Source organism: Daucus carota, chromosome 1 (genome assembly GCF_001625215.2).
Source record: "Daucus carota subsp. sativus chromosome 1, DH1 v3.0, whole genome shotgun sequence".
Lineage (NCBI taxonomy): Eukaryota > Viridiplantae > Streptophyta > Magnoliopsida > Apiales > Apiaceae > Daucus > Daucus carota.
The window spans coordinates 15,665,443-15,677,321 of record NC_030381.2 but is presented as its reverse complement, the minus strand read 5'-3'; the positions used below and the strand labels follow the sequence as shown (position 1 = coordinate 15,677,321).

The 11,879-nt window shown below is 32.7% G+C and overlaps 2 protein-coding genes across 3 annotated transcripts; both read left to right on the top strand.

Moving 5' to 3' along the window:
- The first annotated feature begins 6,517 nt into the window (after positions 1 to 6,517).
- Positions 6,518 to 7,565, top strand: LOC135152567 (uncharacterized). Its single transcript, XM_064092891.1, has 4 exons — positions 6,518 to 6,541; positions 6,640 to 6,798; positions 6,895 to 7,163; positions 7,433 to 7,565. The coding sequence occupies exons 1-4, from the start codon at positions 6,518 to 6,520 to the stop codon at positions 7,563 to 7,565; spliced, it is 585 nt and encodes a 194-aa protein (XP_063948961.1).
- A 2,489-nt stretch (positions 7,566 to 10,054) lies between these two features.
- Positions 10,055 to 11,073, top strand: LOC135150813 (uncharacterized). Of its 2 annotated transcripts, XM_064088008.1 has the most exons (5): positions 10,055 to 10,214; positions 10,288 to 10,369; positions 10,453 to 10,561; positions 10,663 to 10,817; positions 10,894 to 11,073. In XM_064088008.1, the coding sequence occupies exons 1-5, from the start codon at positions 10,148 to 10,150 to the stop codon at positions 11,033 to 11,035; spliced, it is 555 nt and encodes a 184-aa protein (XP_063944078.1). In that variant the 5' UTR covers positions 10,055 to 10,147; the 3' UTR covers positions 11,036 to 11,073. The 2 variants fall into 2 exon arrangements, with proteins under 2 accessions (XP_063944078.1, XP_063944073.1); XM_064088003.1 differs by having other exon boundaries at positions 10,055 to 10,369.
- The last annotated feature ends 806 nt before the right edge of the window (positions 11,074 to 11,879 follow it).

The following is an 11,879-nucleotide window of genomic DNA, read 5'->3' as shown; positions in this document are numbered from 1 at the left end:
CTGCTATAACTGTAACAACAAAGCACACAAATTTATTTACTTTACAATCTAGCAGATACAATTTAATTTTTTCTTAAATTGACCAATACCAGAGGTTTGTCCATATGTTGAATTGTTTCCCATTGTGTGCCCGCCCACCACATCTGCTACGAGTGGAAATTTATAGTATTTCATTCAATTATGTATTATGTCGGTCAAGACTTAAACCCATATGAACCTTAACAATTTATAGTATTTCTTTCAGATCAATACCAGAGTGCATTCCAGATGTTGAGATTGCATAAGTTGTTTGTTCACGTCCCACATCTGCTATTCCTGCAATTTTAAAATATTTGCTTCAGTTTCCAATTACGTGTCACAATAAAATCCAAACAGTTTATATTTTATAGCGTGAGAAATACCAGAGCTTTGCCCAGATGTTAAATTGTTTCCAGTTGTGTGTTGAACTCCCACAGCTGCTATTCCTGCAATTTTGAAGAAATTTGCTTCAAGTTCGGTTTCTAAGAACATTTGAATAGATAATATAAGAGAATGTGATCATACCTATTTCCGAGTCACTGTCTGATATCACATAAAGATCTGCAGTCATATAATCTACCACAGAACTTAAAATCAACTTTAATGGCAAGTCGTTAAATATTTCCAGACCATGTTCATCAAAGATTGTTGCATAGAAGACTGAATTGCCAATGTATTCGAAGAAAACTGTACTATCCGCCCGAATAGGGTACTTGGCCATCAAATCCTTAATACCATACAATAATTTAGATGTCTTGGACAAGTAACAGCTGTACACCATGCCATCAGGTGTATAAATTGTACCAGTGTCCTTAAAACCAGGACCGTACTTCTCAGCAAATACAGTTGGAATTTCCTAATTCGCATTATACAGTTGATATTATAAGATGCCAAATAAATAACTCTATATAATAATCAAACATAGAAACTATGTTATTTTGAGTGTTTACCACTTCTCCAGTGAGCAAATTCATCCAGTGCAAAACTTTGAACCATTTCAGATAACCCTTCCCTTCCTCCGCACCTATTCATTTACAGAGTAAATGTCACATATATTTTGACACATTACAGTATGAAGTTAAAGTTTTTATATACAGCGCCAAAAAAAACTCAAAGAAGTTGACATAGGCAGGGCAAACATACCGTGTTTGTAGGTATTCATCGCCTGATCTTTGTGGAACACAGCCAGCTTGAACCTTTGACAGGAGAATATGCATATGAAGACACATCTGTCGCCCACAGCCAACTTACATGCTTTTGTTAACTCATTCCATTCACTGTCAAATAAAATTTCATCTTCAGTCCACTTCAAATGAATTTTCCATGTGATTTTCCGAAATCCCAAATGAAACCATTTCATTTCGGGATCCAAACCAACGTCCAACGCTTCGTCCTTTGGCAGAATCTATACAAGCAATCTAGAGTAAGCATACATTGCAGATATAGAAATCATATTGAAGTTCTCATAGAGTTTATATATACCTTGATCCATCTTTTGCGCTCCAAATGTTTGTCAGTGATCACAAAGTCAAATTCCCTTTCAAACTCACATGCAGAGCTATAGGAGTAAGCTGATTTAATTTTCTCTTTGTCTAATTCACTCTGATGAAACACCGGTTCCCTAGCAACGCCTCTCATGATTCGACGTGAGTACTCGATTTCAACAGCATACTCACTAAATATCTCAACTTTGAACTCAGTACCACCAATATACTCAAGTGAAAACGAATAGCAAGGATTCACATCAAAGTACTCCATTAAACTATCGATTCCTTCAATTGTTTCAGAGTGACTAATGTAACGACCAAGCCATGTCTTATTACAAGGTAAATGCAGCCCAACAATATTCAAGTTCATTGAAGCAAAAAAGGCAGCAAACGCAGAGGGAATTTTCTGTTAAACATTGATACAGAACACATGATATATCCATCTACATTATGTTTTCTCTTGAAAGGCAGTACAACATATAATATAGAGAGATATTGAGAGATATATCATACCAGAACACCATTCTGATTTCTTCCTTCCACAAGACGGCAAAGGAACAGCTTTTCATCCTTTGATTTGGTCAATGGAATAGAGGCTGTAAACAGTAATACATCAATGGGATTCCGAGTAGATTGCATCAATGTACAAAGAATATGGACTGAAAAGAGCTCTCACCTTTCTTACTCGGAATAGACATCCTGTTTATTCAAAGGCAAGTGCAATCAGTTGTGGTAAACATGCATAATCTGAAAATGCTACAAAGTCTAGATTTCATACCTTGATCAGTTGTTGTCGAAGGCAGAGTTTAGGGTTTTGACAGCTTTGGAGATAGCTTTTTTCTCTCTTGCAAGAACAGTAGAAGCAGCAAGAAGACGTTTCAGCTACTTACTATACTAATATATATGTTTGATTACAGAGTCAACAAAGTCAAGTTTTTGGTGTAATTGTAAAGTAAATGATAATTAAGCCCGCATTAGTTAAAATGTGTTTGCATAGAACACTTTATTAAATTGATTGACTTGGCTTTACAGACAAATTAATATGTAATTCCGACATCAAGGAATATTTTTTGCAATTAAATTAATAATTGAAGCTACATTTCATTTTACAACTTAAGCACACTCTTATCTTAATTCTTCTCTTTTTACAAAATAATTGCTTTTCTATAATAATATAGACTTCACCTATTTTGAATAATGAATTTAAATCACTCTTAGCTATGAATATAAATTTTTTTGTACTACGGAGCTCTATACACAACTGATTTACGAATATGACAGAATTATACATATAATATCGTTGTCTCATTTTCTTAGATAATGAAATAATTCAGATAGATTAAATAAATTATCTATCAGCTTTATATTATTGTTCTCAAATAAATATTTAGAGCAATGATATTTTTCTCTCATAAAATATATATACTAATCTTAATTTATTTACATAACACTAATTTGTAAAGCAAGAAAGCTACTTTACTCGAACTCTGTAATTCGAAACGAAGGAGAATATGGTATTTGCTCAGTTCTTTTCTATACGTTGTTTGCTATATTATAAGTACAAACTTATAGATCCAAAAAAATGATGTGTTGATTTTAATTAGAAAAATACCTATTGTTGTGTTGACTTCATATCTGCTTTTTAGAAAAAGTTATTTAATTTTAAGTTCTAATTCAAAGTAAAAATATAATTTAAATATTATATAGAAAATACGTTATAAGAAATAAATTATAAGTTAATTAATATTGCTCTCATATTAATATTTTTTTTGAGAAACTCTTTCATAAAAGTAATGATATTTCATTCAAATTTTATATGAAAGAACACTATCCGCCGTGCGAAGATGTTGTGTTCGAATTACTTATATTTGAAACGGATGCACTTTTTTTTTTTCCTTACAAATTTAATTTGAACACTTACTCTTAATTATGTTGACTGGGTTGTAAAATAAATTAATGTTTTGTTTTTTTTTGAATACAAAGTTTGATTATATATTATTATTCAGAAAATGAAAATACCAAATTTTTTTTTTTTACTTTCCACTCAACATACTTAAAATTAAGAGTCAAAAATCAAAGTGTCATATAAAATTAAGCGTGGGAGTTCTTCATAAGTTATCTTCTTAAGTTGCCAAAATATTATTTAATGATCGGTTAATTAAACAGACAAGATTCTGTTGTTTTGTTTAATATTTTAATATTTTTAAACAGTAAAATACTCCCTACGTCGAAACCGGTAGTTTACGTTCACTGTCTGCACGAATTTCGAGACCCTTACAAAAGATAGTTAAATAATATTTCTTTAAATTCAAAATATAACTGAAATAAAAGTGTAGACATCAAACTTTTTTTATATTATTTTTTTTATGAGTAAAGGGTCTACTCAGACATTCGGTGTACTTATCAATTAATAACCTTCTTTATAATTTTTTGGTTCTATACAGTACCAATTCACCATTATACGAAACTCATAGTACTAATATTTTTGCCTCATTTTCATAATATAATGTTATATACCGGAATCACTATCCGCCGTGCGAAGATGTTGTGTTCGAATTACTTATATTTGAAACGGATGCACTTTTTTTTTTCCTTACAAATTTAATTTGAACACTTACTCTTAATTATTTTGACTGGGTTGTAAAATAAATTAATGTTTTGTTTTTTTTCCAATACAAAGTTTGATTATATATTATTATTCAGAAAATGAGAATACCAAATTTTTTTTTTTTACTTTCCAGTCAACATACTTAAAATTATTTGTCAAGAATCAAAGTGTCATATAAAATTAAGCGTGGGAGTTCTTCATAAGTTATCTTCTTAAGTTGCCAAAATATTATTTAATGATCGGTTAATTAAACAGACAAGGTTCTGTTGTTTTGTTTAATATTTTAATATTTTTAAACACTAGAATACTCCCTACGTCGAAACCGGTAGTTTACGTTCACTGTTTGCACGAATTTCGAGACCCTTACAAAAGATACTTAACTAATATTTCTTCAAATTATTTTATAACTGAATAAAAGTTTAGACATCAAACTTTTTTTATATTATTTTTTTTTATGAGTAAAGGGTCTACTCAGACGGAGGGTGTACTTATCAATTAATAACCTTCTTTATAATTTTTTTGTTCTATACAGTACCAATTCACCATTATACGAAACTCATAGTACTCATATTTTTGCCTCATTTTCATAATATAATGTTATATACCGGAATCACTATCCGCCGTGCGAAGATGTTGTGTTCGAATTACTTATATTTGAAACGGATGCACTTTTTTTTTCCTTACAAATTTAATTTGAACACTTACTCTTAATTATGTTGACTGGGTTGTAAAATAAATTAATGTTTTGTTTTTTTTCCAATACAAAGTTTGATTATATATTATTATTCAGAAAATGAAAATACCAAATTTTTTTTTTACTTTCCAGTCAACATACTTAAAATTATTTGTCAAGAATCAAAGTGTCATATAAAATTAAGCGTGGGAGTTCTTCATAAGTTATCTTCTTAAGTTGCCAAAATATTATTTAATGATCGGTTAATTAAACAGACAAGATTCTGTTGTTTTGTTTAATATTTTAATATTTTTAAACACTAGAATACTCCCTACGTCGAAACCGGTAGTTTACGTTCACTGTCTGCACGAATTTCGAGACCCTTACAAAAGATACTTAACTAATATTTCTTTAAATTATTTTATAACTGAAATAAAAGTTTAGACATCAAACTTTTTTTATATTATTTTTTTTATGAGTAAAGGGTCTACTCAGACGGATGGTGTACTTATCAATTAATAACCTTCTTTATAATTTTTTTGTTCTATACAGTACCAATTCACCATTATACGAAACTCATAGTACTAATATTTTTGCCTCATTTTCATAATATAATGTTATATACCGGAATCACTATCCGCCGTGCGAAGATGTTGTGTTCGAATTACTTATATTTGAAACGGATGCACTTTTTTTTTTCCTTACAAATTTAATTTGAACACTTACTCTTAATTATTTTGACTGGGTTGTAAAATAAATTAATGTTTTGTTTTTTTTCCAATACAAAGTTTGATTATATATTATTATTCAGAAAATGAGAATACCAAATTATTTTTTTTTACTTTCCAGTCAACATACTTAAAATTATTTGTCAAGAATCAAAGTGTCATATAAAATTAAGCGTGGGAGTTCTTCATAAGTTATCTTCTTAAGTTGCCAAAATATTATTTAATGATCGGTTAATTAAACAGACAAGGTTCTGTTGTTTTGTTTAATATTTTAATATTTTTAAACACTAGAATACTCCCTACGTCGAAACCGGTAGTTTACGTTCACTGTTTGCACGAATTTCGAGACCCTTACAAAAGATACTTAACTAATATTTCTTTAAATTATTTTATAACTGAATAAAAGTTTAGACATCAAACTTTTTTTATATTATTTTTTTTATGAGTAAAGGGTCTACTCAGACGGAGGGTGTACTTATCAATTAATAACCTTCTTTATAATTTTTTTGTTCTATACAGTACCAATTCACCATTATACGCAACTCATAGTACTAATATTTTTGCCTCATTTTCATAATATAATGATATATACCGGAATGCTGATATATTTATTTTTATTTTCTTGATAATTTACTAAACAATATTGCTAAATCGTTTACTACGTATTCCGACGAAATATAAATTTGTCATATATCAAAAATTTCACGGATATAAACGGATATAAAGACAAAATGGCCACTGCATTTTCATTTTGCAAGATACTAAATTCTCGAAATGGCGCGCGTACTGTTTGCATCCTCTTTTACTGTGAACAAAGGACTAAAGGTACCCAACTCAATCTAAACCCTTAAGACAAATTCCGTGTCTGAATCTCAGACCACACACTCCTCCCGATGCAGGCAAAGCTCTCCACTACTCGATTAAGAAGAAGCCGCCTTAGAGAAACGAAGTACTCTCAACTTTAACTTCTCCTTACAGCCCAACTACTCTCAAATTGAAGACGATGTCGGAGAAAACAACTTCCTCTGTAAGTTATAATTCACTGCTTTTGTTCAACCATATGTATTGAATGATTCTGTAACTCTAAACCTATCTGTTATGTAATTAATATCTTCCTACCTGCAGTTTATTGTGAATGATTTGAGCCCCTACAGTCCTATAGACACTGTGGACACAACAACTTATGACTGGAAACTGAGAGTAAGAGTGCAATCATTCTGGAAGAGCATGAGCAGAGAGAAACAGGAATTTTGGGGAGTTAACATGCTACTAATTGATGACTCGGTACAGTCCTCTAAAATATGTGCCTATTTCTTAATACTTTATGTAGAAAATATTTGTGTATCTGCCTTTAAAATTTGACTTGCTTTGTGAATATAGAATGGTAGACTTCATGCCTTTGCCAATTCCAAATACTGTGGTGACTTGCTGAAGGAGATAAAAGAAGGAGAAATTTATGTTATCTCCAATTTTAAAGTAAAAGATTATTTGGGAGATGAGAAATACAGAGCTGTACGCAGTAAAAAACATATTTTTTTCACTCCTCACACACTCTTCAAGAAAGCCACAGATGTTGGACTACCAATTGAGTTGTATGCTTTTGACTTATTCCATTATGATGCACTTGAAAAGCTTGCAGACGACAATCGGTATTTAATTGGTAATACATTTTTGCGAGTCACATATTCCCACAAAAATATGTCATCCTTATTTAGTAACATAGCCTTTTCTTATCAGACATGGCTGGCAAGGTGATAAATGTTCAAGACCTGATCAAAATAAAAAAAAAATGATGAAGAAAAAACTCTCTTCAAGTTTCAAATCTCCAATGGAAGGTAAAATTAATTTAAACAATAATGACTTCTAGGTAGTTCAATGCATATTGGGAGATGAACTAATTGTTCTTCTACTGTCACAGCTCCAGTGTGCATGTAACCTTTTTTGATCAGTTTGGAGAATTAGCGGAGAAGGATTTTCGCAACGCCGACTGCAGGAATCTTTATGTTATAATATGCTGTGCGAAAGTTGGTCGCTATGAAGGTTCTGTCTAAATAGGAATAAGTACTATTTAAGCTCCTTAACGCAGTTCACCATATTTGATAATATTCAAATGCACAGGTCTGGCACATTTGTCAAACTACCCTGCCACAAGAGTTTATATCAATCCTAAACACTATTGCATGAATGAGTTGAAAAGAAGGTGGTAACCTTATTTATAGTACATTTATGAATTATATTTAGAAAATTATAGAATGTATTCTTTTTCCAAAAGTATGACACATTTCAATGCATTATAGTATTTCTGAGAAAAAAAATGAAGCTGTTATGGTTGAGATACAAGAGGAGGAGGAGGTCGTTGTTCAAATGCCAAGGAAAATATTGAAGGTTAAGGATATAAAATCTTTGCCTAAAGATTTCGGAGAGGTTGTCTTTCTTTTATTTTTTTTTATATAAATGAATATAATATTTAAGCCGTATTTACAAATGCAGTGTTGTTTTTACAGGATAGCATCTTTTGTGAGGTCACCGTCAAAAGGATTACTGATAACAAAAGTTGGTACTTCAGGAAGTGTACAGGCTGTGATTTAGAACTGGAACTTGAGCATGGAAAATTCATATGTTCACGTCCTAATGGTTGTGGTCGAATAATCCCATACCCAGAAAAGAGGTCTACGTTTTGCACATAAATCTTACCAACTGCTACAAAATTAAATTATCATCTTCCTTTTACTAATACATGTGTAAAATCTATATTTGTTAGGTTCCGGTTATGCACTCTATGCTCAGACGAAACTGGTTCGGTTGCAATTATCTTCCCAGATCACGAGATTACAAAACTGATTGATAAAACAGTGATTGACCTGCATGCTGATTGTAGTGACGTCCGTAATTCTTCCATTACTGTAATTATTTCGTAAATAATTTCCCCCTGTTTCTTTATTGTTAACTTCAAAGTGTTGTACATAGGAAGCCGAGGAGGAAAAATTTCCAGAAGTTCTGAAAGTGTTCCTCAAGCAGAAATATACCATCAACCTTTCTATCAACCAGGAAAATGTTGAAAAAGGTTCGACCGTTTTCCATGCAAAGGAAATTCTGCAGGCACAGGAAAAAGGGGACAGTTTTGATCCGAATAGTGCAACTGTGGTTGAAATCGGAGATATCTCCTTGGTCAATGTATGTCACTAATTATAGCATTGTCACATTTAAAAGTAAAATATTGTAATATGAAATTTGTTTTTTTTAGGAATCTGGGACAGAGCAAAATGCAAGTGAAACTCCAAACACTGAGAAGTCAACCAACATGAAAACAAGACCACGAAATATTTCCGAATCTTTGGCTTTCAATCCTACAGATGCATCCGTTTCTCCTCTGGTGAAGAAAATTAAATTGGAGAAGGTATGCTTAGCTTGCAATTTAGTAATGCATTTTTTCCCATGCCAAAAACAACCCAACAAATCTTCTCTTTTGTTTCAGATTTCTAAATGAGAATCCCGGTGATCAATGTTGCCATCCAACAAATTCAATGATGGTCATCAACTTTTGTGTTTATTTCAGTTCACCTCATGTACCAGAACAAACTACTTTGGTCACTATCTGTACTTTTTATTTTTAACTGTTAAGGTCTGTAATATTGTGAACTTATTTTTGTTGCTGTCACAACTAAATGGTTATGTTTGAACTGTTTGCTTCTATTAGTTCAAGTGTTATGTTTGTCACATAAATGCATATTATGTTAGGTGTAAACAATTAATTCTGGTAAGGAATTAACTCATGTATATAAGCACAGATGAAGTCTTTGTTTCCCACAGCAATTTAAGACAATGGCAAGCAATCACTACACTGCAGTTGAGAACTTGAAACCGGGAGTTGATCAGTACAAAATTAAGGTCCGAGTCATCCGTTTATGGAGAGGAGCTACAAAATCAGGAGAGGAATTCAAGAGTTTCAATGTCATTGTGATAGACCAGAAGGTAAATTATATGTGATGTTTATGGTATCTCAGTGTGAAAACTGTTTGCAACACTAATATGGTAACCTCATGCAGGGACATAGGATTCATGGATTTGTACCGACTAAATGTGCTGATGAATTCCAATTCATAGTCTATGTTGGAAGAGTGTACAGCATTAAGAACTTTGATGTCCAAATTTACAAGCAAACTGAAAAGTTCAGAGTGTTAAGGAATGCTACACAGTTGGTGTTTAATCAAGACACAATTATACAGCAGCTTGCAGATGATGGTGTCACAATACCAGCAAATGCTTTCGACTTCTACGATCACAGCCAGCTGGAGGAACTGTCTAAACAAACTACTTACCTAGCAGGTAATTTAACATTTCTTGAAACTGTTGTGTTTAAGATAAGATATCTGGTGCAAGCTCATTTTGTGGTATGCAGATGTGGTGGGAATCATTAAGGACTATGACAATATAAGAGATTTAACAAACAGACATGGACAGAGTCAAAGGCAGGCAAAATTTTATATAACCGACGGAAAGTAATTTTTTTCCTGTGTATTCAAATTTTATACTCCTCCTGCCCAGTAGCCCTGTTTTCATCTCTCTGTTTATTTGTAGTTCAAACATAAGTGTTACTTTCTGGGATAATTTCGGCCAAAACTTTGATAAGCTTATGAAAAGTGGTTTGGAAAAGCCAGTTATTATCATCATTTCAGGATGCAGGGTTGGGAAATGGAATGGTAAACACTTTACTATCTATGATGATCATTAACACTCCTTATATGGTTTCTGTAATTTTACATCGACTTACAGGTGAGATAGACATATCAAACAACACAGCGACAACTGTATATCTCAACTACAAGCACCATAGTGTAGTGACACTAAGGAAATTGTAAGTGAAACTCTAAACTTTTGTATCTCCATATAACTGGCTGCTCTTTATGTCCACCTAACACATACAACTCATTTGTTTAGGTTGACAAACCCTGAATTTGCCAAGAAGGCTTTAGGAAAACCAAAAGTCAAGTCAATGGCTATGGCAACAGTTAAAGAACTTGAAAACCTGGGAAAAGATGACATTGAGGTTATTAAATTCAGCCAGTTAGAAATTTTTGTCTATTACCTTTAAACCATGACTGTAGTATCTTTCCTATTTAAACTTTATAATATAAATGATCTATTCAGGGATTTTTCATGGCACATGTGAAGATTACTAAGATTGATGAAACTTTTAGCTGGTTTTACAATGCTTGCACAAGTTGTGACATGGAGGTCACAGTTGGAAATCCATGTCCAATATGTGAAGCTTGCAACAGATACGTTCCGTATCCCCAGAAAAAGTTAGTGCTTCCATTAACAAATTTTCTCAATTATATGTTCAGTACCTTATGATAGTCACCCACCATTTGCATGTAGGTTTAAAATTCATGTTGTTGCTGAGGACCAAACCGGCCAGATGCCAGTAGTGTTAGGAGACAGAGAAGTGCGTGCAATAACTGGGAGAAGAGCTTCTGATTTTGCTGATCAGGTATTTGTCATCTTTTACGTATTCAATTGACTGCAGAAATCAAACTAAGAGTTCTTCACACCAGATTTTCAGTGTGCAAGCCTTTCCGGGATGTGTGCTTGGTATTACAGATAAGGAATACAGTATAGTGATCCATATTAGGGAGGCAAACGTTTTGAACAAGTTCAAGTATTACTGGGCTACTAACATCTGCAGAGGTTTTGTCAAGCTTCCAGCAGAGGCTAATGAAGGTGCTTCCAGTAGTCGTGCACCAACATCACAGGTACATTTTTATACAACTCAACATCCTGTCAATTAGTATGGTTTTGTGATATTGGAACATACTTTTATAATAACAGGCAGCCGAATCAACCGACAATGATCAAGGAATCTCAACTGTGGACTTAAAGTCCAGCTTAACAGATTAACAAATGCACACTGCTGTATGGTGCTGCTCTGGAAAGTTGCAATTTTCACAAACTGTAAATTTGCCCTAATGCAAAAGACTAATTACTTTTAGCCTACTCTTAGCATCAAAGAACAATTAACCTTGCTGTGCAAGGAGTTGTACCCTTCTGAAATTTTATTATTCAGAAATTATCAAGTGAAAAATCTTTTGGGATTATTAGTGTGCACATTCGACTATTGAAAAGCACCAAATATATATGCCAAAAACTAATAGAACTTTGCAGGTGCCAGAGGAAAAGCTAAATTTCTAGCATAGGCTTTGCAGGGCACTCATACTGGACTGCATATATGCACAGGAATCCTCAGGTAAAGTAACCAGATTCCTTTCAATAATAGCTACCATCCAACAACACTTCTCGGAAGAGCAGTAAAACTTGGAAAGAAGTGCAATCACCTGTGCCTTTAAAACCAGCTCTACTTCAAAGAA

What these genes read in the sequence shown, in the direction of transcription:
- LOC135150813 (XM_064088003.1), top strand. Translation starts at nt 10,212, where the DNA reads ATGGTAAACACTTTACTATCTATGATGATCATTAACACTCCTTATATG. An exon ending in GTAGTGACACTAAGGAAATT is followed by an intron (nt 10,370 to 10,452) that starts GTAAGTGAAACT and finishes TCATTTGTTTAG; the next exon opens with GTTGACAAACCCTGAATTTG. An exon ending in GTTCCGTATCCCCAGAAAAA is followed by an intron (nt 10,818 to 10,893) that starts GTTAGTGCTTCC and finishes ATTTGCATGTAG; the next exon opens with GTTTAAAATTCATGTTGTTG.
- LOC135152567 (XM_064092891.1), top strand. Translation starts at nt 6,518, where the DNA reads ATGTCGGAGAAAACAACTTCCTCT. An exon ending in TGCTACTAATTGATGACTCG is followed by an intron (nt 6,799 to 6,894) that starts GTACAGTCCTCT and finishes TTGTGAATATAG; the next exon opens with AATGGTAGACTTCATGCCTT. An exon ending in AAGCTTGCAGACGACAATCG is followed by an intron (nt 7,164 to 7,432) that starts GTATTTAATTGG and finishes CTACTGTCACAG; the next exon opens with CTCCAGTGTGCATGTAACCT.